This window comes from Canis aureus, chromosome 7 (assembly GCF_053574225.1).
Source record: "Canis aureus isolate CA01 chromosome 7, VMU_Caureus_v.1.0, whole genome shotgun sequence".
NCBI lineage: Eukaryota > Metazoa > Chordata > Mammalia > Carnivora > Canidae > Canis > Canis aureus.
Window position 1 is genome coordinate 8,239,536 of NC_135617.1, and position 25,952 is coordinate 8,265,487.

The following is a 25,952-nucleotide window of genomic DNA, read 5'->3' on the forward strand; positions in this document are numbered from 1 at the left end:
CAGTTGATAAGACATTTTGGTTGTTTTCACTTACAACCATGACTCAGGGACGCCTGGGTGGCTCAGTGGTTGAGCATCTGCTTTGGGTTCAGGTCGTGATCCTGCAGTCCCGGGATCGAATCCCACATCGGGCTTCCTGCATGGAGCCTGCTTCTCCCTCTGCCTGTGTCTCTGCCTCTCTCTCTGTATCTCTTACGAATAAATAAATTAAATAAATAAATAAAATAAAAACAAAACAAAACAACCATGACTCATATTCCAACAGTACATTTTAAAAAATCAGTAATGCCCACCTAGGAAAAAAAAGTTGAAATTTTTTATAACTATATGAGCATTTTAAGTAAATTAATTGTGGATATCCCACCCTTGACTCTGGCTGCCCACACCAGCCACTTGCTGTGTGACTTGTGACTCTGGGGACAGTTTTATGTGTGGACAGCAGGTTTCAGTGCAGTGAGTGATGATTGCAGATGAAATCTCAGACTTCTGATGGCAGAGTGAGATGCATACTGGTAGAATGAGAGCTCTAAGATGGTTAGTAGAATAGCTTGTTTGAAAAACATGTAACCAGGGCACCTGGGTCGTTCAGTGGGTTAGATGTCTGCCTTTGGCTCAGGTCATGATCTCAGGGTCCTGGGATCGAGCCCTATGTTGGGCTCCTGCTCAGCTCCACCCCCGCCTCTCCCCGCCGCCAGCAGCTCGTGTGCTCTCTTTCTCTCACTCATCTCTCTCAAATAAAACCTTTAAAAGAAAAAAGAGAAACAAGTAACCATTTTTTCTTATGTTTTATATTACAGCATGATTTATTTATTTATTAATTTATTTAAATATTTTATTTATTTATTCATGAGAGACACACAGAGAGAGAGGCAGAGACACAGGCGGAGGGAGAAGCAGGCTCCATGCAGGGAGCCCGATGTGGGACTCGATCCCAGGACTCCAGGATTATGCTCTGGGCCGAAGGCAGACACTCAACTGCTGAGCCACCCAGGAGTCCTTATTACAGGATAATTGATTATCCTTTCTCCTAACAATTGCTACATAGATGTCTCCCACTCCCGTGTTACTGCAAGCAGTGCCGCACCGACTGTCCATATACATAAACCTAGTGCCCTCTGTAGTCTTTCTATGGGTTCGATGCCTCAAGGTTATCCTGCAAGTGTTGAGTTAGTTTGAGAAGCACTAGGTTAGGTTCCTAAAGAAACTCCTGAAAACGTCTTTTTCTGTGTGTCACATTACATTTCTACTTAGGACCAATTCTATAGACTCCTTCAAGTTTGCAAGTAAAGCCAGAGTTCAAGAAATGGAACACAAAGTTGAGTGTATTGGTTCACTTTTGCCATGTGACAAACCACCCCAAATCTTGGCAGCTTAAAATAGCTATGCTTATATTTGTAGTTCTGTGGGTCGGCTGATAGTTCCTGATTTGGCCTGACACAGCTGGGGCTGGGCGATCTGGAATGGCCCCACTGTCGTGTCTGGGGTCTCTGCTCGGCCTGCTGCAGCTTCCCTTCCTGCATGTTCTCCATCCCCCGGGTCCCCTGAGGCTAGTCCAGGCTTGTTCACGTACCATGCAAGAGTTCTAAGAGCAAGAGAGGCCAGGCTCCGGAGCACAGATGCTCTTCACACCTCTGCTTGCATCACTACGTGTGCTGATGTCCCACTGGTCAGAGCAAGTCCCGTGGGCCAGCCTGGACACAGAGGGCCTAAGAACAGGCTCCCCCCACCCACGACGGTAGGAACAACAAACTCACATTGCAAAGAGGCTCTCACATAAGGCTAGGGCAGCTCTTGTCATTTTTTTTTTTTTTAAGATTTTATTTATTTATTCATGAGAGACAGAGAGAGAGAGAGGCAGAGACACAGAGGGAGAAGCAGGCTCCATACAGGGAGCCCGATGTGGGACTCGATCCTGGGTCTCCAGGATCACACCCTGGACTGAAGGCGGCGCTAAACCGCTGAGCCACCCAGGCTGCCCAGCTCTTGTCATTTTTATAAAAGTCCACCACAGTAAGAAACAACAAGCACCCCAGGAAGGGATTCTGACCGTGTAGAGGCTGGAGTGTGGCCTCTGTGGACCATCTGAGGTGGTCCCATTGTCTCCTTGCACAGTGGAGCCCCTTTTTATCCTCTCCTTCAGTATGGTTTTGTTGGAATGGCATCACAGAGGACGGAGTGTCCTCGCATTCTTGGGGTTAGAGAGGGAAGGAGAAGCTTCTTCTGATAATGTATTTTAGTTGACTCCTTCAGTATGTGAAGCATCGGGCTGGAACCCAATTGAGGTTCACGGTGGAGGGATTTCCCTGAGCATCATATAAACGACGGGAAGGTTTCAGAGGCCTCTCAGTTTGGTGAGGCAGCAAGCTTCAGCTGGGACTTCAGGCATCATCCTGGAACTCTGACACGTTTGGAGAAAAGGGAACCAAACTGTATTTGAATATTTCTAGTATTACTCGTCCAATTTACATATTCTAGTTGGGCATTTATGTTTACTTTTCAGTAGATTGGATATAGCAGGCAGTTCTAACCTGTTAGATTTTAGATTGGAAAAGACATGTTAAGTCTGGATTTTATTTTGAGGGTTTCACTAGTTTTGTTTATTCTCCTTACTATACATAAGGTAAAGTAGATATCCACGCACTCCTTCCTGTTCTGCAAAAAGAATATATGTAAGTATAAACCTTTTGAAATTCTTGAGGTCCTTGTAGAAAGGTGTCATGTGAATTCAAGGCAGTATTTCCTTTTAAAAGTCTGTGTGAGTTGATGTGTCAGTAAATCAATAGCCTCAGAACCCTTGGGATTTTATTTTATTTTATTTTATTTATTTATTTATTTATTTTTTAAATTTTTATTTATTTATGATAGTCACACAGAGAGAGAGAGAGAGAGGCAGAGACACAGGCAGAGGGAGAAGCAGGCTCCATGCACCGGGAACCCGATGTGGGATTCGATCCCGGGTTTCCGGGATCGCGCCCTGGGCCAAAGGCAGGCGCCAAACCGCTGCGCCACCCAGGGATCCCAACCCTTGGGATTTTAGAACAATCCCATCAGTTTTATGAAATTCTAGTATATGTTGATTTTTCAAAATGGCACTAGTTCTAATTCACAGTGAATAGCCCTTGGTCCTTCTCCCCCCGAATCTTCTCTGATCCTTCTTACATATAAGGTGGCAGGATGCAGGTGGTGGTTGGGGGCAACGTATGTGGCTTTTTTACCCGAGTGAAACAAGAGGATCCAGGAGGCTGAAACAAGCGCTAACCCAAAAAAGTGGAAGAGAAGTTTATGACCAGTGACCGAGTGCCTTCTTGACAAATGGCACCATTCCTTGTTTAATCCAAAAGACAAACCAGTGATGAGAGAAGTAGTAGCTCTACCAGACAGATGCGACAAATCAGGCATAGATATTAAAGTGCCAGGATCCAGTGGGGCAGCCTTGTTCCTGGTGCGAAGTATCAGGAGTGATTGGGATCACTCACTCCCTGCGCCTGGGGAGGCGAGCCCCACCTCCTCTGGTCCAGCCTGTACGAAGAGTCCATAGTTACCTCACATTGGTTTCTTGTGTGTGAGGGAGCCCAGCACAGGGCCTGCCCCAGCTCAGCCTTCAGAACTGCCTCGCAGTCCCCATCTCCAGCCTCCCCCTCCCCCTTGTGTCAGCATTCACCTGCCTCCCTCCACACTTACCAGAACCAAAATGGCATGGAATTGCCAAGGGAGACCATCTGACACCCCTTAGGACACCCCAGGCTTGGCGCCCTTGATTCCGAACCCCAGCCACGTCAGGACATAGACCACCTTCCATATTCTCCCCCGAGCCCGAGGAAAAGGGAAGAGGATGAAGGGTGGAGGGTAGGATTTGAGTGGTCACCTTGATGCCAAAGGTACATCATATTCAGATTCCTGTCAGTGCTGACGACTTGTTGAGAGTGACGTTTAGCACAATACTTCGAAGAAACCTAAAACCTCCCTCAAAAAACCGAACAAAAGGCTGTATAAAGACTTACTTGGCACCTCCACTGGAAAAGGCTTCATGGCCAAATACAGCAGATGTGGGAGGTGAGTAGCCAACATTTTTATTGGTAATCATCTTTTTGTTCACGGAAGTAGGGGCAATCGTCAAGAGCTGCACGCCAGGCAGGAGTTAGCTTTGTTCTCCTGGGGTTTTTCATTTCTTTGTTTGTTTTTAATGCTAGAGTGTCACTGTGTTTTGTTTTTCCAACTGGAGAATGGAAATGTCATCTCACTCATTCAGTGCAAACATACCGAATACCTCCTAAGCGTCAGTGGCTCTGCTACCAGCTGGAGATTCAAAATAATTTCTGTAACAACCGCAGCAGAGAGGTGCTGTGCCATTCCCATTTTCTCGAGGCTCTGGAAAGTTAGTTCTCGCAAGCCTGCTTGGTTTCAGACTGGGCAGTTCCACCCGTGCTGGTGGCCCCCAGGGCTGCGCGGTGTTTGTAAGATGTGGGGAGAAGTCTCTGAAGGCGTCCTGGCCTGACGGTTTGCTCCACTCCTGGCCTGTCTCTTCTCCACTGTAATTGCTTTATCTCCCAGATTTGTATTTCTTCAGGCATCAGGGCAATTTCTTCATCTGTTAACAGTATAAGGATGACCCACAGGGTAAATGCCATGAGGTCAGGGACTGTCTGGCTTGTCCTCCGTGTCCCCGGAGCCTTGCACAGTGCCTGCCAGATGTTGGGCACTTCGTACTATTTGTTTCCTGGCTCTGGCAGGTAGAGAGCTTTCCAGGCCTTAGTGCTAACTGTGTCTGGTCGTTTGATGATGGTAATGGTAAAGAGAAAAATTCTCTTGAAAGTGAAAAAGGTAAGCACCACCTCTGCCTTGATTATTCATTCATGTGGGAGCTGGGGGGGAGGGGCAGAGGTATGCCACCCCCCCACACCCGCCCCAGGAGCCCATTCACTGGGTTGGCCTTGATGCCACATGAATTCTCTACTGCGTACTCTCTGGAAGACGTGCTGCTTTCTTGGTGTTCCAGTTTGCCGACTCTCTGGGCACCATTTAGCCACTCCTCATTTGTCGAGCTGAATTCAGTGACTGCTTGGATTTGGAGTCACGAGGCAAGATGTTTAATGCTTGGAGCGTCTCCCTGGTGACCCAGTCCCTGGGATGTAGCTGGGCAGGGACGCATGGAATCTCCCCTAAGTGGCCTCTTTACCCTCACTTGGAGCCCAACAAGCTCTCTTTTTGTCCATATTCCCCAGCAGAGGGAATTTGGGCATCATCGCCTCTTGAGCCTGAGGGTGGGTGCTAGCAGTAGAATGAAATGCCCTGGCCCAACCCAGGAGAGATGCTGGCACCGCAGAGCCTGAGCTCTGCTGCAGAGTTCCCATATGGCTGGAAGATGAGCCTCGGAGAATTGGGAATGGTGTCAGCCAGACACCCAGTGCCAAGTAGCACAGATTTAAAGATTTCTTGATACTCCTAGACAGCTGAGCAGAGATTTTATCATCAGCAGCAAATGCAGCCAGCCCGTTGTCGCCTTGGCAGCGTTTGCGGAATTAATTGGAACACTGAGTTGACAGGACACCAGCGTCGGGATATCTAAGAACCTTCTCTTTGGTGCTTCCGTTGTGTTTTGTGTGGAATTGTGTATCTAAGGTCTCTGGGAGTGAGGAATGTTGCCCTCTACTGGGACTCTAACTTAATATTTTATTCAAGCAAGTTAGCCAACAATGTTTCTAGTTGATGGCAGTGTTTCTAACATGCTTAGTAGAAACTGAAATATTTTTATTAATGATCCTGAACAGTGAGAGTTTTAGAGGGGATTTCCAGTTCTGATACACTTTGGCCTTCTGCCCGCTGTAGGAACGTGGGGGAGAGCGGTGACTTCTCTTTGTTATTGGCATTCCGACCATTCACCCAGAAAATTTTCCCTGTACTTATTCTCCTTACTGGATATTAATTGGGGCAGACCTCTGTCTAGAATGTGGCACTTTTGCTGCATTGGATGTTTCTGGTGACCTCTGACAGAATCTTATTTTATTTATTCACATATTTTTAAAGATTTTATTTATTTATTCATGAGAGACACAGAGAGAGAGAGAGGCAGAGACACAGGCAGAGGGAGAAGCAGGCTTCCCACAAGGAGCCTGATGTGGGACTCGATCCCAGATCCTGGAATCACGCCCTGAGCTGAAGGCAGGTGCTCAACCGCTGAGCCCAGATTCGGGTGTCCCCAGAATCTCATTTTAAATGTATTAGTGGGATCACTTGTAAAGCAAAGACCCTTTTTCTAAAACGACTCATAATGTATTTATGATTTTTTTTAGCGATTGCCATTAGAAACTCAAATTCCTCTATATTGGTAAAACCTCATGGTAATCTCATGAGCCACAGGACTTCCAAAATTACTTTGGTGTAATTGAACTTAATGGTGACTAAGTTGCTCACATTTAATTTACGGCCTACGGGAATTAGCAAGCAAGGCACTTTGAACTATCAGGGCCCTGCTTTTGTGACCCCACAGTCACAGATTCTGATAGAGGAATACAGCTCACATACGTGGGTTTGTACGTAAATACACAGAAACGAAATAGAACTTTCCCTCGTTTTCTTACTATATGCCATGCACCCTGGTATTTTTCAATTCTGTTCTTTTTTTTTTTTTTTCTCCTCCTCCCTGCCTTTTTCCTTCTTTCTTTCTTCTCCTGGTTATGAACCAACAAATGGGTCACGATCCATCCATCGTTCCAGACATACTGTGTTTGGGGTAAAGATTTTTATCTCCATCCCTCCCTTTCTCCAGATTTCTGGTGTGTGTGTGTGTCTTCCTCCCTTCATAATCCTCTGTCTTCTGCCAGAAAGGCAGGACAAAAGATATGTAAAGAGCTTAAAACCCCACCTTCATTCAGTGTCCAGTACTCGTCCCCTCCCCCCAGCCTTTGGGGCAAACAGATCCCCGAGAAGTGCCTTCTATGAGTGACTTACCCTGATGCCTTGTATTGGTAGGCAAGTCCTTTTGTGTACTGGTTGAGGGTAATCTTTACAACTAGTTTATTTTTATTTATTTATTTTTTCTTTACAACTAGTTTAATAAAAGGCCCTGTGTGTTACCTCTGCTCTGGCTCAGGAGTAGCATTGCTTAGTAATAATTATATTTTAACAGTGAATATTTATTAAGCACTTACTCTGATTCAGACAGGGCTTTCCGTACTTGATCTCATTGCGTCTTCATAACTACCCCGGGAGACCTCCTGTCCTTTACGCCTGAGTGTCTAGAAGCCGAGGCACAAAAAAATCATTTGATTTGGCCCAGGTCACGGAGGACCTCCGGAGCTGAGATCTCACCCACACTTTTATGCCTCTCTACAGACGTGTTCTTCATAAGGCTCGTGGCCTATCCAAACAGCTCCCTTTTCTTAGATGTGAGAATGATAGAACACCTTGGCCTGCTTTAGCCATCCGTGCATGTGGCTGACAAACGTGCCCGAGCAATTCTGTGTCCCAGGCACTTCGCGAGGTGCTGGGTGGGGAAGGGCTTGGGAATGGCCTGCTCCCATCACGTCAGCAGTCACACAGTGTGATGAAGTTGCAGGCAGTGGGGTGAGGAGACCCCAGGTGGGAGAGTCTCTGGTGGCAGGGCAGGCCATTCACGGGGGTAGGCTTCTCACGACCCGCCCCCCCTGCCCCCAGCAGGCCCCTGGTCCTCTGTTCTTGAGGAGGAGGAGGGATGTAGGAGGGCCAGGTGCCTCTGAACCCTCATTTGCTTATACAAACAAACCCTAAGGAAAGTATTGGCCAGCTCCATGGCATAATTAAAATTCCTCTATCTTCAGGTTCTTACAGAGTAAAGTAGCTTTTCTTTTTTGCATGGTTGTTATCAACAGAGAGGCAGGAGAAAAATCAGCCTGTCTCTGCATGAGTCAGATTATTCCATTATCTAAAAGACTGGGGGAAAAAAAATGAGGGACCAGGAAGTAGTTCATTAATTTAAAATACAAAGTGAAATACAACATGTGGGTGGTTGAGAGAGATCAAAGTCCTACATGTTTATGTGGCCTCGGTCTCTGTTTTCATCTAGACCTGCGTATAGAGGGGAGCTCTTTAGAAAGGCAGGCCTTCCAAGATGGACCTTGGCACCACTGTCTTGCTCACCTGCCATTATAAATCTAGTCTCTTGGGACTGTCTCTTCTCCCTACCCTTTTTAGGCCACAAGAGAAAAACACGTCACGTACTGTTTTGTGCTGGCATTAGTTCCCCGAAGACTTAGACATGACATTGAATCTGCCTGGATGAGACAGAGTGAGAGCAGACACTGTCTTCCAGGCCTTGGCTACTCAGAGAGGACCCACAGCGCCAGAGAGCTCTTTAGAAAGGCAGGCCCAGGGACGCCTGCCTGCTCAATCAGAAGTGCATGCAACTGTTGATCTCAGGGTCGGGACTTCGAGCCCCGTGTTGGTTGTTCAGATTGCTAAAAAAATTAATAAAATTAAAAAAAGAAGAAGAAAGAAATGCAGGCCTAGGGACCAGAATCTGCATTGTAGCAAGATTCCAGTTGAGATTCATAGGTATATTAGGGTTTCAGAAGCACTAGCCTTGGCCACCGTTTTTCCAACCACATTTTTCCCTGGGTGTGGAAACCTCCAAAGGATGCACTTTGTTCTTTATCAATTTTGCAGTTGCCTGGCACACACACCTGTCCGTGAAAGCAAACACTTTGTGCTTCAGTCCTGTGTGGTCGTTCCCCTGCACCACCGCTGCTCGCCAGTTAGCTCTTCTTTTTTTTTTTTTTTTTAATTTTTATTTATTTATGATAGTCACACACACAGAGAGAGAGAAGCAGAGACATAGGCAGAGGGAGAAGCAGGCTCCATGCACCGGGAGCCCAACGTGGGATTCAATCCCGGGTCTCCAGGATCACGCCCCGGGCCAAAGGCAGGCGCTAAACCGCTGCGCCACCCAGGGATCCCAGCTCTTCTTAATTAAAGCCTCAAAAACACCTTCCAATAAGTTTTTGGGTCAAGTTTAACATCTGTCAAAAACAGCTTTACTAAGCTGTCTTATTAAGTTAGGACTGAAATACAGTGAATGGCACGATATTTAAAGAGTAGCATTTGATAAGTTCTGACGTGTGAGCCCATCACCATGATCAAGATAATAAACATGAATCACGAACTACGATTAAGTTTCCATAGGCTCCTTTACGTCCTTCCTCCACCCCCAGGAAACCATAATCTGCTTTCCAACAGTATTGGTAGGTTTTTATTTTCTAAAATTTTACATGAATGGAATCCTGCAGTATGGCCTCTTTTGTTTGGCTTCCTTTAGCGTAATTATTTTTAGAGTCCTCGTGAGTACTGTATCAGTTCTACTGCTGAGTAGTATTCCATTACATGAATGTAACGCTGTTTGTTTATCTGTGTATTGATAAAATTCTGGGTTTCCAGCTTTTGGGTGTTTACAGATAGGGCTACCGGGAGCATTTGTGTACAAGTCTTTGTATGATCATGTGTTTTCTGTTTGCTTGGTAAATGAATATCTAGGAATGGAATACCAGATTATATGGTCCGTGTATATTTAACTTTTTAAGAAACTACCAGCTGTTTTCCAAAGTGGTCATACAATTTTATGTCCCCACCAGCAGTGTATGAGACTTTTAGTTCCTTCACATCTCCGACACTGGGTGTTGTCTTTTTGTTTGTCTCCATTCTGGTAGGGATGATGAGGGATCTCCCAGTGGGTTTTAATTTGCAACTTATTAATATCTTAATAATCTTTATATGTTTATTTGCTACTTATATATGTCCTTTGAAGTGGTTATTGAAGTCATTAATTGGGTTGTATGTCAATATTGAGTTTGAGAGTTCTTTATGTATTCTGGTTTAAAAAATTTTTTTTAGGGGCAGCCCTGGTGGCGCAGCAGTTTAGTGCTGCCTGCAGCCCGGGGTGTGATCCTGGAGACCCGGGATCGAGTCCCACGTCAGGCTCTCTGTGTGGTGCCTGCTTCTTCCTCTGCCTGTGTCTCTGCCTCTCTCTCTCTGTCTCTATGAATAAATAAAATAAAATCTTTAAAAAAAAAAAAAAAAATTTTTTTTAGGGCGCCTGGGTGGCTCAGCAGTTGAGTGTCTCTGCCTTTGGCTCAGGGTGTGATGGCCGAGTCCCAGGATCAAATCCCACATCGGGCTCCTTGTGTGGAACCTGCTTTTCCCTCTGCCTGTGTCTCTGCCTCTCTCTCTCTCTCACTGTCTGTCATGAATAAATAAACAAAATCTTAAAAAAAAATTTTTTAATAAAGATTTTGCTTATTTGAGAGAGAAGGACAGAGAGAAAGCACGTGTGAGGTGGGAGTACAGAGGGAGAGAGAGAAGCAGACTCCCCGCTGGTCAGGGAGCCTGATTCACGGCTCGATTCTAGGACCCCAGGATCATGACCTGAGCCAAAGGCAGAGGCTTAACCACCCAGATGCCCCCGTCCACAATCCATTTTGGGTTAATTTCTTTATATGGTATACGTATGATGGAAGTTTTTGTTTGTTTTTACATATAAATATCTAATTGTTCAGCATCATTCGTTGAAAAGATTATCTTTTCTCCATTGAGTTGCCTTTGGGCGTGTGTCGAACAGCACTTTTCCATATATACGTAAATAAGCCTCTTAAAATGTTCAGGGGGCCTGGCAACAGGGGAAACCACTAGTGAAAGCAACGAGAACTCTGGGTTCTCAAAGGGCCAAGGTGATTTGCTAGCTGGTGCTGGAGCTTGGACTCAAGCTTTGAGGTCTTTAAAGGGGATTTGGGAGTGCCCTGGGAGTCCAGCAGGAGTGGACTTGCAGAGTGCGCCTGCGGTGCTGGGGTGAGCTGAGGAAGTAGTCCCCGAACTCAGTTTTGTGGAGTTTAATTTTCTCACCATCCTTTGCTGAGCAAGGCTGGCTAGTACCCGGCCAGGACCCCTGGAGAGGCACTAATTCATTACCTACAGTGGCTGCCTTAAGACGCTGGGGCGCCCCTGGAGAGTGGCTGCCGGACCAGCTGCAGAGAGCCACCTAGAAGCCCGGGGACCCGGTCACCTCATGCGCTCCACAGCTGCGCGGGCTCTGGGACGATCCGGGCCAGCCGTGTTCCAATCGCAGGTGTCCCTGCAGGCAGCGCTGGGGTTGGCCTGTGCTCCCCGCCGGGCACCTTGGGAGCTGTCCTTTCCGGAGCTGCTGCAGGCAGGGCTCACGGTCCCCACCTGAGAGCCAGCCGCGGAGCCCAGGTCGGAGAAGCCACAGGAAGCTGAAGCCTTCGGGTTCCCAGGAACCCCAGGGGCGAACTGGGGGGGCAGCGGTCGCTATGGGCTGTGCAGCTCTGGCGCTGCAGAGGGCCCCCCCCCCCCCCCCCGCTCTGGGCCTGGGCCCTGGGCTGGGTAGGACCTGAGGGTGGCCTGACACGCGGCCTAACACCCCGTTTGTTTTGCAGGCGCTCCTCGCGGGCATGCGCAACCGGGAGAACAGCTCGCCCTGCCAGGGCAACGGGGAGCCGGCGGGCAGGGGCAAGGCCCCGGGCATGGGGTGGCCCGGCGACGAGGAGCCCTGCAACGACGCGACCGCCCCGTCCTACAAGAAGCCTCTGTACGGCATCTCGCACAAGATCATGGAGAAGAAGAACCCCCCGGCCGGGGACGGGCTCAGCACCTACGAGCTCTTTGAAAAGGCGAACGCCAGCAACAGCCCGTCCCCGCTGCGGCTCCTGAACGAGCCCCAGAAGCGGGACTGCGGGGGTGGGGGCGGGGCGGCGGCGGCCAGCGACGGGGACCCCAACATCTACTTTCTGATCCAGAAGATGTTCTATATGCTCAACACGCTCTCTTCCAACATGTCCCAGCTGCACAGCAAGGTGGACCTGCTGTCGCTGGAAGTGAGCCGCATCAAGAAGCAGGTGAGCCCCAGCGAGATGGTGGCCAAGTTCCAGCCGCCCCCCGAGTACCAGCTCACGGCGGCGGAGCTCAAGCAGATCGTGGACCAGAGCCTGTCGGGCGGCGACCTGGCCTGCCGCCTGCTGGTGCAGCTCTTCCCGGAGCTCTTCAGCGACGTGGACTTCTCCCGCGGCTGCAGTGCGTGCGGCTTCGCGGCCAAGCGCAAGCTGGAGTCGCTGCACCTGCAGCTCATCCGCAACTACGTGGAGGTCTACTACCCGTCGGTGAAGGACACGGCCGTGTGGCAGGCCGAGTGCCTGCCGCAGCTCAACGACTTCTTCAGCCGCTTCTGGGCCCAGCGGGAAATGGAGGACAGCCAGCCCGGCGGCCAGGTCCCCGGCTTCTTTGAGGCCGAGCAGGTGGACGCGGGCCACTTCCTGGACAGCAAGGACCAGGAGGAGGCCCTGTCCCTGGAGCGGAGCAGCACCATCGCCTCGGACCACGTGGTGGACACGCAGGACCTCACCGAGTTCCTGGACGAAGCCTCGTCGCCCGGCGAGTTCGCCGTGTTCCTTCTGCACCGGCTCTTCCCCGAGCTCTTCGACCACCGCAAGCTGGGCGAGCAGTTCAGCTGCTACGGGGACGGCGGCAAGCAGGAGCTGGACCCGCAGCGGCTGCAGATCATCCGCAACTACACGGAGATCTACTTCCCCGACATGCAGGAGGAGGACGCCTGGCTGCAGCAGTGCGCCCAGCGCCTCAACGACGAGCTCGAGGGCCTGGCGCTGGACGGCGGCAGCGAGGGCGAGGCGGCCCGCGACGACTGCTACGACTCCTCCAGCCTGCCCGACGACATCTCCGTGGTCAAGGTGGAGGACAGCTTCGAGGGCGAGCGGCCCGGACGGCGGTCCAAGAAGATCTGGCTGGTGCCCATCGACTTCGACAAGCTGGAGATCCCGCAGCCCGACTTCGAGGTGCCGGGCGCCGAGCGCCTGCTCAGCAAGGAGCAGCTGCGCAGCATCTACGAGAGCAGCCTGTCCATCGGCAACTTCGCGTCGCGCCTGCTGGTGCACCTCTTCCCCGAGCTCTTCACGCACGAGAACCTGCGCAAGCAGTACAACTGCAGCGGCTCCCTGGGCAAGAAGCAGCTGGACCCGTCCCGCATCAAGCTCATCCGCCACTACGTGCAGCTGCTGTACCCGCGCGCCAAGAACGACCGCGTGTGGACGCTGGAGTTCGTGGGCAAGCTGGACGAGCGCTGCCGGCGCCGGGACACGGAGCAGCGGCGCTCCTACCAGCAGCAGCGCAAGGTCCACGTGCCGGGCCCCGAGTGCAGGGACCTGGCGAGCTATGCAATCAACCCCGAGAGGTTCCGAGAGGAGTTCGAGGGGCCCCCGCTGCCCCCCGAGAGAAGCAGCAAGGACTTCTGCAAGATCCCCCTGGACGAGCTGGTGGTTCCCTCGCCCGACTTCCCGGTGCCTTCGCCGTACTTGCTGTCGGACAAGGAGGTGCGCGAGATCGTGCAGCAGAGCCTCTCCGTGGGCAACTTCGCCGCGCGGCTCCTGGTCAGGCTCTTCCCCGAACTCTTCACTGCCGAGAACCTGCGGCTGCAGTACAACCACTCGGGCGCCTGCAACAAGAAGCAGCTGGACCCCACGCGCCTGCGGCTCATCCGCCACTACGTGGAGGCCGTGTACCCGGTGGAGAAGATGGAGGAGGTGTGGCACTACGAGTGCATCCCGAGCATCGACGAGCGGTGCCGCCGCCCCAACAGGAAGAAATGCGACATCCTCAAGAAAGCCAAGAAAGTGGAGAAGTGACCGGCGGGGGGGGCCCCCCACCCCCGGGGACCCGGCGGTTCTTTTAGAGCACGAGGACGGTGTCCACAGACGCGCACCTTATGTCCGTGGGGAGCGGCTTAGTCCATTTGCACACGTGAACACCACCCAGCCACAAGCGAGCGAGGCCCTGCGCTTGGTCTCTCCCACTCCCGACTCCTGTCCTGTGTCCCCGCGGGGCAGCCGCAGCCGGGGAGGGCGCTGAGCCCGGAGAGTAGAGGGGCCTCAGGAGTAGGGTTCTCCCCTTGGCGGCGTCCCCTGCCCCCTGCGATTTCAAATGCATATTCAGCAGCTCTCCTCTCTCCCGTTCCTCTTCCCACATTTTACATCTTCCATTTTTATTAAAAAAATTTTTTTTTTAATTAAAAAGAAACCCTTTTTAAGGGGAAAAAAGAAATCAGTGGGCTCTTTGGGGGCCGCTTTACTTAGAAAAATTATCTCTTAAATATTGGAGATGAAGTACTGTAAGATGACTTCAGTTGCTGGGATTCTTTTTTTTTTTTTTAAAGATGGTTTCAGATTTATGAAATTTTTAGAAATGCCATGTTCCTGCATGATGGCTAATAATAGCTCCGGGTGGCATAGAGACCGATTTTACTGACCTTGTCTTTTACATCCGACTTTGGAAGAGTCAAGATGCCCCTTGGATGGCAGTAGAGGGGATGGAATAGTGTGACGTCCTTTCCCACCATGGTTGCATTCTCCCTTCCGCTGCGGTGCTGAGGAAGGGGCCCACTCACGCGACCTGGCCTATTCCTAGTTGCCACGTCGGTAGAATGTTGTGCTCACTCTCTGTAGACGAGAACACTGGATGATGATGATGATGATGATGATGATGATGACATGAATGTAGATAGACGTGGAAACACGTACACGATGTCATTCTGAGCTGTGTCCTTCCACTGCCCCCTTCCCTCTCTACACAAGGATGCTGTTTGGCGGGGCGGACACATTTCCTTGAAAAACAGTGTGTGTGTGAATATTTGGCTTCTTGTTTGATTGAAGGAGGGGCCCCTCTGGGCTCTCCAGAGCTGTTTACTTTCCGTGTGTGTATTTGTGCAACACCCGGGTTCTGGGAGCTGTCTGGTGGCTTCACCACGCCTCAGTGTTGGCCCCTCCCGTCAATAGCACATCCTTGTTCCTCAGGGCAAGCCCAGGCCTTGGGCCCTCTTGGGGATACCTGGCATTGGAAGGTCACAGGTCATTCAAATGGGGCTCCCCTGTCCCTTCCCAGGGTCCACTCAGCTGTCCCCTCACAACCCCCCCCCCCCCCCAAAGCTCTGCTGCCCTACATCTGGCCGGTCCCGTGGCCTCGGAGTCAGACCTCTCTTCTTTCCTCACTGCTGGGGAAGGTCAGACTGCTCCAGGCCAGTGGCGTACTCTCCAGGACATCCCGTCAGCAAATTCCCCAGCAGGTCAAGTCCTGAGAAACAGTACTTTTTACCTACCTGATCTTGGGGTCCAGCTCCCTAAGAGGGAAAGGAAACCGTGTAACTCAAACTGAACACTTCATCCCAGAAACTTAGAATATGAACTGAACCACACAGGGTCATCCTGAAATCCTTGTGGAATGTTGCAGATTTAATAACCTAGTGGCTTAATGTTTTGCTACCTTAAAATGCAGAAATAATAGAAACAATCTGTGAATTTTGCCTGCACCCAGAGGGCCTTTTTCTTTCTTTCTTTCTTTCTTTTTTTTTAATGACAGGATTTTGAGCAATGTAAAGTTGCCAATCTGACTTTAGTAAATTTGCTTTTAAATGTCATTTACAGATTATTTCTGTTGAAACTGCAGACCTAAATTATTGAAATTTAGAAATGCACAGGGACTTAATGACTCTGTCTCACACACACACACACACACACACCCACATGTGCACACACATTTCTTCTTACTAAAAAACTTAAGTGGGACGAAGGGGACCTACATGAATAAGGAGCTCAGCCTCTTTGTGCCTGGAAAGAAGGGACTAGAGCAGCCAGGAAACTCCCCCCCCTCCCCCCACTTGGGCCTTTCTCTATGCCTTAGTCTCTCCAACACACACTTGCGCGTGCGTGCACACGCCCTACCCAAAGACGGCAGTGGCACTCTCGCCCGCCAGCCCTGTCGTGGTTGGAGAGTGCCGTGGAATTTGTCCTGGTCTCTAGGATGTGTCCGAGAGGATTCCAAGCCATGTGAAAATTGCCCTGCTTTCTAGAGGGTGGACTATGACCCTACAACTTCAGAAGCACAATCATTTATTAATAATAAAAAGTCCTGTCTCCCCACGTCAGAGAAATCAACAAGTTCTAGGAATGAAATGTGTTTTCTTCACAACCTAGAGCATGTTCAGTTTTTGGAAACTGCATTTTGGTGGTTTCCTTAATACCTTTCCTGTGTAGGGCTTCCCCCCCACCCGCCCTGTCCCTTGCCTCCCCCTACCCAACCCATCTCTCACCCCACCTACTCCCCCACACCTACCACCCCACCCCACCCCACCCCACCCCGGGCCCAAATCTTAGAGTCCCTTTCAGTGAAGAGAGGTGGACACACTCTGGGAGTTGTTTCCTGTCCCTCTGGACCGTCTCATCAGGAAACACCTGCAGCTCCTGCGTCCGTCTGTATGGTGTCCTCAGTTCTCCAGCCATACAGGTGGGCTCCAGGGCAGTTTTTTATGTGAAGCAATAGAAGTACAAGATACTTAACTTTTGTTTTCAAAATTTACTATTTTCCATAAAATGTGTTGGTAAACCCCATCCTCCTCCCCATCTAAACTCTGGGTTTTACTTGCTTGTTTTTGGATTATTTTTTTTCCCCTTTGTATCCAGAGGACTAAAGAATTAGCACAGACACATTCTGATGTTAAGTAAAATAGCAAGTCACAATAGGTGGTAGTGACCCTCGTTTTCTCCGTTAGTAAGTCTTAAAAGAATGTATGAAGGTAGTCATGAATGTACTAAGTGTTCTAATCCTGCTTCAGTTCACTTTGGCTGTGTCTACATGACAACAAATGTTTGACAGGGAATAAAGTTGTGTCTAGTGTCATGGGCGTTAGTGTGCCCCTCCCCCTTCAGCGTTGGCCCCAGATCTTCCTTTTTTTTTAAGTTTGGGTGGAGGGGGTAACCGTTGGCAGCAATCATCAACCAACCAATGGGATCTACTTAGCGGTGAAAGGCTTCGCCGTTTAAATGGTAAGTCACTGGCCTGACCTCGCCGCAGCATGGCCACTGGGGTTCCTCTAGAGATGGCCTCAGTTTCCACCTTCCCCCCCAAATGTTTGCTTCTTGTCTGATTGCAGAGGGGTCCTGAGACCCCCGTTTGGAGGTCCTTGCGATCTCTCCCCTGCCCGGCTGTGTGGCTAGCAGTAGGAAGTGGAGGTGGGGGCCAAGGGGCTGTTAATGCCATTTGGAAATACTTGCCTCGTGTAGATCCAGCCTTAATGTTCTTCTGACATCCTAGTGAAAGCAGACCCTGCACAAAGTGGATATCAGAGTTAATACTGTGAGGAGACAAAATAATGAGCATAGTTTTACCAAAGATAATGAAATACCGCATAATGTCTGCATCTTACCATTGATTTGAGTGCATCCTTAGAAAACTGAATGTAACAAAAAACAAAACAAAACAAAACAAACCCAGGACATTTTTGGAAATTGTATGCTCTCTAGCAACTTTGTGTGAATTTTTATACAAGCACTGTTTTATGAGTTATATAAAATGTTATAAAAATAGAAAAAAAAGACGGTCTTCGTAACCTCTTGTTTTCTTAGGGCCCAGGGCTCTCGGAACCTGCGCTGGTCTACGTGTCTTTCCCTGTGGCCTCCTCGGTGCCTCCCAGGGGAGGATGTGAATGTGGGGGGTGGGGGGGGTGCGTCTCGGCCTCTCAGGCTTCCACACCCTGGGTGTCAGGGGCACCGCTCACAGGATTTCAGTTGGCCACAGCTGAATGACTGAGAAGTCGCCAAATAAATCCTAGCCCTTTTCTACACAAACCACTTCCTGGCCACGTAGTGGGAGGTGCATTTGACCTTTTCATACCTTTCCTGGTTAGGTGCCAGGCCAGCCCTCTGCCAAGCGAGCAGAGCTTCATTTCACTCATTTTTTTTTTTTTCCTCCTCACTTGGGATCAAATGGGATTTAGTTCCTCAAAGCTAACATATTATTAGCCGATAACAAAAGGATGCATGTTTTTTCTTCTTCCCTTTGGCTAATTATAAATTACTTGATACTCGTAGTAAAAATATCTCCAGCTGGCAGAGAAACATTGTTTTTGGCCAACGGTCCCAAAGACATAAACTTGCAGCTTGTGACTGGAACACTTTCCCCAGTGACCCTTTGCTTAGTTGTGAATCCTGACACCTCGGTGTGTGAGCCTCGTCAGCAGGTTGGGGCTGGTCAGGGGCTGGAGGAACAAGTTTGAGCAAGACTGGAGGGAAGACTCCATTCTTTAATTCTGGCTGTGGGTACGTCACCGAGAATTTCAACATACGTGAGCTTACTTCTAAAATCTAGTTCTTGGAGATAAGTACCACACACTAAATTAGTTAGAATGATCGCTGGAATGGGGAGGTGCCGTGGACTCCAGAGGGAGCTGCTACCTCAGTGTAACCCCCCATCACCACCAATGGTGGGAAAGGGATGAACACTCCCCGCCCAGTGGCCGGAATGGCACCCCACCTTCTTGGAGTAGCCACCGGGCGCCGGCCACACTGCTGAGAGCTCTACCTTATAATCGTCCCCGAAACCCTGTGAGGTAAGTCCCATAATTGTCCCTATTAAGAAAAGTACGGTTCGGCCTTGAGTGGTGAATAGACCATCTACCAGATTCTCCTATAACCTCCGTGTCTTGGAACCTTTATTCCTTGTTTTGGGGTAAGGACGCCCACAGGTAGTCTCCCGCTCAAGTTCGCACAGCTGGCCAATTGCCGTGTCCGGGTTTAGACCTGCCTGGTTCTACGCCCCACGCATCCCAAGTGCCGAACGTCCCCTGAGCCGTGACTCGGAGTCAGAGCCACAGCCACGCGCAAGTCAGTGGTGCCCCTTAGTACCCACACCCTCTGAGCTCCAACCTGTCGGACCTTAGGTATGGGTGTGCTGGTTTTAGAATTGCTGTGTGTGAGCTCCCTGGTGGTTGTGGTAGCCACGTTCTGGTAATAGCAAACGTGGGAAGAGTTTGTGAAAGCAACTGCCATGGATCAGATTCCCTAGGGGCAGAGCCTGAGGCAGAGGTTGTAGGCTTGCTCTCAGGAGAAGGGGCGGGCCGGGGGTCAGCAGGGCCAGGAAGGCCAGGAGCTAGGGTGAGGGTCTCCACTGCAGTTTAGCTCCATTCCCCATACTGGAAAGTTCTAAAATATGGGTTGTTTGGCAGAATTAGGCCCAGGTGAGGCAGAGGGACTGGTTGGTCCTCGTCAGAGGTCTTCCCCAGGGAAAAGGGCAGCTCTCCTGGCCGGATGGCCAAGGGCTGAGGCCCAGAAGGGCTGCTGTGAGCGGTTAGCTGGCCCTCAGTGGCTAGGGAGTGGATGCTCTGGTGAAGGGGACCTGGGTAAGGCCCCATCAGCATCCGCTAGGGTCAGGACCACCGGAGCCCATGCTAAATCAGACCAGTGGCCCTATCCCCAGAGTCGGCTTCAGGAGGCCTGGATGGGGCCCAAGAATTGGCATTTCTAGTAAGTTGCCAGGTGCTGCTGGTCCACGGCCGCACTCGTGACTTCACAAAATAGGCTGCGTAGGGGGATCCCTGGGTGTCTCAGCGGTTTGGCACCTGCCTTTGGTCCAGGGTGTGATCCTGGAGTCCCGGGATCGAGTCCCACATCAGGCTCCATGCATGGAGCCTGCTTCTCCCTCTGCCTATGTCTCTGCCTCTCCCTGTCTCAGTCTGTGTCTCTCATGAATAAATAAAATATTAAAAAAAAAAAAAAAAAACAAAATAGGCTGCGTAGATCACAGAAAACTGAAGGCTTAGCGCTTTTCTGATTATTCGAAATAGATCTGGGCTGAAATAAATGGATTCCCGTTGTGGTCAAATAAAACTGCTTCTTAACTAGCAACAAACTAGATCTTAGCTTTTCAGGTCAGTGGGAAGAAGCGGGTTTACAAACGCTAATGCATCATGTCTGAGGAGCGCCGGCCAAACGTGGTGGCTTTGCCCGAGCGTTTCTGCAGGGGGAAGCCTGTTCATTGATTTTATTTTATTTTTAAGTAATTTATTTATTTATTTATTTATTTATTTATTATATATTTTAACATTTTTATTTACTTATTCATGAGAGACACATAGAGGCAGAGGGAGAAGCAGGCTCCATGCCGGAAGCCAGATGCGGGACCGATCCCTGGACCCCAGGATCACACCCTGGGCCTAAGGCAGGCGCTCAACCGCTGGGCCACCCAGGCGTCCCACATAGGTTTTATTTAAGGAGTAGGAAGTCATTCGTTCTTCTAAATCAAGTTTGTAGTCCAGAGGGTGAACTGTGTCCTTGCCAGAGGCTGAGGGCATATAATGCCACAGCTCACCCAGATGCTCCTAGAGTGTGACAGCCGTGTAGTCAGAAGTGATAGTGGGCCCTTAAATTACGGGGAGCTCAGGTCTTTGTAAGATCTCCCATTTTCTGAACCCGGAGATGCCTTAGGAATGTGCTAGGGACTGGACGCACGTTAATTATCACAGAAACCCCGTTTGTACCCCCCACTTTACATCTGGGGGTGCTCGTAGGGGTGGAGTGCCTTGCTCCAGGTCCCAGCTGGCAGGGGCCAGGCTGACCCCAGAGTCCGTGCTCCTGGTTTCAGGGCTGCCTCGTGGGTGGCTGGCTGCGGTGAATTCCACCGTCTTTCTGCCTAGAAAGCTTGGGGTTTTGCTGACTGGCCGGCCCGAGCTTCTGGACCTGCCCGCGGGAGCCAATGGCCTGGGAGACCTTTCGATGCAGGATCCAGAACAGGCTACGGTAAGCATCTCTCTGCCTCCAAGGGAAGCTCATTGGCTCCGCAAAAATGCCTGTGCCAGCCCGGGTAGCTCCTGGGCCCCGTTCCCTGACTCAGCAAGCCCAAGCTCATCCGTCGGTAGTGAAGAGGCCTTGGACAGAAGGTTCTGGTGGCCAACTCCTCAACACCACCGTTCCTCCCTGGAAGCCGAATTCCAGACCGAAGCGGACGGGGAGAGGCTGGGCGTGCTGGCCGCAGAGCCCTGCAGAGTGGGTCCCCGGTGTCCCCTCCTGCTGCTCCTGACACGCGGTGTGGAGCCCACGTCTCCTTGGTTCAGAGCAGAAGGCTCAGCGTGGGCGCGGCCAGGGCGCGGGCGGCTTGGGCCTCTGGCGGGCAGGGCCCCCGGTGACCGGCCTCCTCTCTTCAGGCTGACGTTGGTCGTGCGGCTTGAAGGTGGCACCGCTGCTGTCATCGTGGCCTCTCCTTGAGCACATCTGCCCCGGAATCTAGAGGGCAAGGGTCTCCCCTACAACCCTAAACAAAACGGTATGTATTGTGTGGGGAGGGAGGCATCTAACAGTAACCCTGGGAGCAGGGGTCTAGGAAGGGGTACAGCGGTCCAGGCCGCTAAACAGCACTTGCCCCCCTTGGACACTTGCTCATCCACCCCGACTGCACTTTCTGGGGCTTCACCTATCTGCCTTTGGGGAGGGCCTCACCAGCTTCAAGAATAAAGTCCCATGGGTCCCTGGGTGGCTCAGTGGTTTAGCGCCGCCTCCAGCCCAGGGTGTGATCCTGGAGACCCGGGATCGAGGCCCACATCAGGCTCCCTGCATGGAGCCTGCTTCTCCCTCTGCCTGTGTCTCTCTCTCTCTCTCTGCCTCTCTGTGTGTCTATCATGAATAAATAAATAAAATCTTTAAAAAAAAAAAGAATAAAGTCCCAGGAGAGACGCTGGGGTGTTTCAATCAGTTAAGCATTCCACTCTTGGCTTTGGCTCAGGTCATGATCTCAGGGGCATGAGATCAAGCCCCGTGCCAGGCTCCCTGCTGGTGGTGGAGTGTGCTTAAGGCTCGCCCCACCTCTCTCTCTCTCTCTCTCTCTCTCTCTCTCTCTCTCCCCCAAAACATAAAGTCCCAGGATAGAAGGCCCGTTGGGTACAATTGACATCTCTATCGCAGAGTCCAGTGCACCGTGAGGGATCCCTGTCCCTAAGACCTTGCGAAATCCCACTTTCACCAGCCTGCTTTTGATGTGCCTGGTCTGTTGGCCAATGATGGACAACAAAAGAAAAGCCCTTTACAAACAAGCCGGCCTTTGAGAGGAACAGGACAGGGGCAGTCTCAGAAAGCTGCATCCCGTTTCAGGACTTTCAGGGAAATTCCGGCGCTAGATGGTCCCGTAGCAGCAGGCCAAGAGGATTGGAGCCGGATCCCCGCACCTGTTCGACTGGCCAAAGCAAGCGAGCTGGCTGCTGCTGGGGCTGGACGAGGCTCCGTCCCCAGGCCTTTCCGTGTGTTGCCGCTGTCCCGGGGCGCGGGCAGGCCCGGCGTGGGGGACGCGCAGGCCTTCCGCAGCAGCGAGAAGCCACCGCTTAGATGTGCCGTCCGTGGGTCTTAACCACTGAGTGAAAAAATCAAGATGCAAAATGAGCTCTATAGTCACGCCAGGCATGACATTTTTTTTTAATTTTTAAAAAAGATTTTATTTATTTATTAATTAATGAGAGACACAGAGAGGGGCAGAGGGAGAAGCAGGCCCCAGGCAGGGAGCCCAACATAGGACTTGATCCTGGGTCTCCAGGATCACCGGGGCTGCCCAAGGCATGACATTTAAAACATGTGCACACACACGCACACACACACAAAAATAAAATTAAATAAAAAATAAAACATATGCACAGGGCAGCCCGGGTGGCTCAGCGGTTTAGCGCTGCCTTCCTCCCGGGGCATGATCCTGGAGTCCCGGGATTGAATCCCACACTGGGCTCCCTGCATGGGGCCTGCTTCTCCCTCTGCCTATGTCTCTCATGAATAAATAAATAAATAAGTAAATCTTAAAAAAGTAAATACATAAAATCCTTTTTTTTAAAGATTTTATTTATTTATTCATGAAAGACAGAGATTGAGAGAGAGGCAGAGACAGAAGCAGGCTCCATGCAGGGAGCCCGATGTGGGACTCGATCCCAGGTCTCCAGGATCAGGCCCTGGGCTGAAGGCAGTGCTAAACCACTGAGCCACTAGGGCTGCCCAAATAAATAAAATATTTTTTTTTTCTCCAAATAAAATCTTAAAAAAAAAAAAAAAGTGTGCATGGAACGGCCTAACACATTTTTTAAGAACGCATGCAGACAGAAAGACACACGTGAGATGCGTTGGCACGGCTGGTCCAAGTATGGGAGGAGGACACAGAACCACAGAACAGAAGACGAGAAAAAATAACGTGGCGGGTGGGTTACTGTGCCCGGGCATTTCCCAGTGGAAAACCTGACGGGTGTGCATCCGTACCCGCCCCGCCCCCTGGTGTGCTGGTAAATGTTTAACAAATGACTCTCCAACGGGAAAATAAAATGCTGAGTTGTGGCGACTGCGATTTCCAAGGTGAAAAATCCTACCGTGGGGGATTTCGGGCTCCCTGTGTGACTCGCTGAAAGCAGCCTGGGGGATGCGCTTTCTGCTCTCCGGAGTGGGCTCCCCGGGGACTGTCGGTGAGCGGGCTGATAACGTGACAGTAGCTTTTTGAAAGCCAAAATATGGGTGACCAAGATAAGGCAGGATGACAGGAGAGTGTCCTTCTACTTGCCTGACATCCCCTGCACCCTTCAGAAGGCTCACAGACTGTAGCCAGCACCCCAGCAGGAATCTTAGATGTGCCGGAAATCTTAGATTTCTTTGCAGCTTCTTAGAAAGTGCTAGTTAGGTTTCCGTCTCCCCAGTCTTGCTGACCAAATAAACTCTGACTTAAGATATATCTCCCAGATGTCTACTTTTCTCTACAGAACGTTAAAAAGAAGGTAATGGAACGGTTGCCTGGCCACCTATATATTTTTCCAGGGAAGGCAGTAAGTGCTGTTTGGCAGAGAAAGGCAATTAGCATCGTATTTCCTCGAGGGGAGCTAGTTCTTTGAAAGAATTAACCATCATCACTGGTAGAAGGACCAGATCAGCCTCTACACCAAAATATCAGAACTTGAAAAAAACAAACAAAAAAAACCACCTCGTCATTGCCTTAGAGCAGGGTGTCTCAGCTTTGTCCCTCCTGACATCCGGGGCCAGAGAGCTCTGCGGTGGGGGCGTCCTGGCCACTGCGGGGTTTCAGAGGCACCACTGGTCCCTATTCATTCCATGCCCCTGTCCCTTGTGACGACCAAAATGTCTCTGGACGTGGCCAAATGTCCCCCGGGGTTGGGGAGGGGGGGCATGAAGTCACCCCTGGTTGAGGACCACTGCATTAGAAATATGTACGTCTTTATAATCTTTTCATCATAATCTTCTCAAGTTTTGATTTCCACTGAGGAGGCCACGGTGACATTACAAAGACATTGTCATTCAGGTCAAGTAATGAGTGATTTGCGAGAGTTCCATGAATCTTCAGGAATTGCTTTTGTTTCAATTTCATAAATATGTACCAAGTTCCTCGCACTGTAGACAACTGAGACGTGTTTTTGCACAGGCTGTCACCAAACCAACATTCTCCATTAGATGTGTTTTTCCTTAGTTCGATTTCTTAGAGAGGCCTTGGAGTGAGCCACCAAACACTGCAAGCAGCGGGCGGAGGTACAGATTACCCAGAGACTTTCGAGAAGCCTTTCAAGTGGCTTTTTCTGCTCCGTAGCTAGCAAGGCTCCTCTTACCTCACACAACGCATTTTGATTTTGTCCTTCCTCTGAACGCTCGACAAGGTAGGGCCATTAGGACCCTTATCCCCATTTGACCAACGAGGAAGCTGAAGCTCCAAGAGATTGAGGTCAAACCGTCACCAAGGTAACCCAACTTCCTAATGGCAACACGGAGCCTGAAAACCAGGAGCCCTGACCCCTCAGGAGGTCCTGCTGCCCCTCACCACACAGGACTTTGCGGCTTTCTGGAAGTTTCCAAAGAGAAGTCAAGAGAAAAGAGGGAGAGAGGGAGGGAGGGAGGGAAAGAGAGCGGGAGACGTGGAGAGGCAAAGGAAATGAGAAAAAGGAAGGACGTGAATCTCCTGAATTATAATTCATAACTGACTCACGTTAAAAAGAAACATATTGTTTTTACTGGTGAAGCCCAATTAACAAGCGGTAAAACAGAAAAATTCCCTCTGTTGCTCTGCACTGTATGTAGTATTTCTTCCTGAGAGCTTACTTAAGCTTTCAAATAAAAATCGATTTTCTGGAGTCTTCTGAAATCCAAGGTGTTAAAGACTTCCAGACTCACGAGCCCAGACATCCCGGTGCTTTGGGCCACACAAGTCTCCCTTCACTGTCAGTTAACCTGAATTCACAAGAATTCCCGGAAGGCAAATAAAAGGACCCGGATACTGCCGGTCTTTCTTCCATGACACCATCTATCTAACAGGTCTCTATTTGAGCTGACCCTTCTTGTGCTAGGAGACTGTTCCTACAAACCAATTTATTTCTGCAGAAGCCCTTTTCTTAGATGATGTGTCCTTTCTTTTAAAAAAAAAAGATTTTATTTATTCATGAGAGACAGAGAGAGAGAGAGAGAGAGAGAGAGGCAGAGACACAGGCAGAGGGAGAAGCAGGCTCCATGCAGGGAGCCTGACGTGGGACTCGATCCCGGGTCTCTAGGATCACGCCCTGGGCTGAAGGCAGATGCTAAACTGCTGATCCACCCAGGGAGCCCTTAATATTGTATTTTTTAGGCTATGTCCCCCTCGCCTTTTTTTTTTTTATAACAAACACTTTCTTGAGAATTAGAATTGGTCTTTGTTCTCTTCATTGATAAAATCTGTTTCCCCTGCAACCTACTACTAAAATCTTTCACCTGAAAATTAAACTCTTAGCTTATTACCCTAAACTGGGGCAAGGGGGAGGGGTCATCACATTCTTTTCCATAAAGGGTCAGATAGTAAATATTTCAGGTTTTGTGGGCTATGGAAGGCCTGTGTCATATATTCCTTCCTTCTTTTAACAATGCTTTCAGCAATTAATTTTAAATGGGCCCTAACTAACCCACTTGGAATGAGTTGGAACAACTTTACTTATCCATACTTCTGAAGACAAACTGAAGGGAACTAAAGCTCACGTGCTGGTAATTCAGAAGGGCTGGTGGAGAAAGGAGTCTTCCAGTGGGTGACCCTGACTTTGCTTGGTTTTGCCTTAAGAAGCCCAAACCCAGGGAAGCTGATCAACAGGGATAAAACTGAAA

The 25,952-nt window shown here is 50.1% G+C and overlaps 1 protein-coding gene across 3 annotated transcripts in view; it reads left to right on the top strand.

Annotated features, from left to right (window-relative positions):
- The window catches only part of BEND3 (BEN domain containing 3), a 37,078-nt gene extending 19,777 nt beyond the window's left edge, over window positions 1-17,301 (top strand). For 2 of the 3 annotated variants that reach the window (XM_077902899.1, XM_077902898.1), the window contains exon 4: window positions 11,418-17,301. In XM_077902899.1, coding sequence (XP_077759025.1) covers window positions 11,418-13,673 — 2,256 coding nt within the window. In that variant the 3' untranslated portion in view covers window positions 13,674-17,301. Of the gene's footprint in view, window positions 1-3,588; window positions 4,054-11,417 lie in introns of those variants that run through there. The other variant, XM_077902900.1, reaches the window with a different exon arrangement.
- The last annotated feature ends 8,651 nt before the right edge of the window (window positions 17,302-25,952 follow it).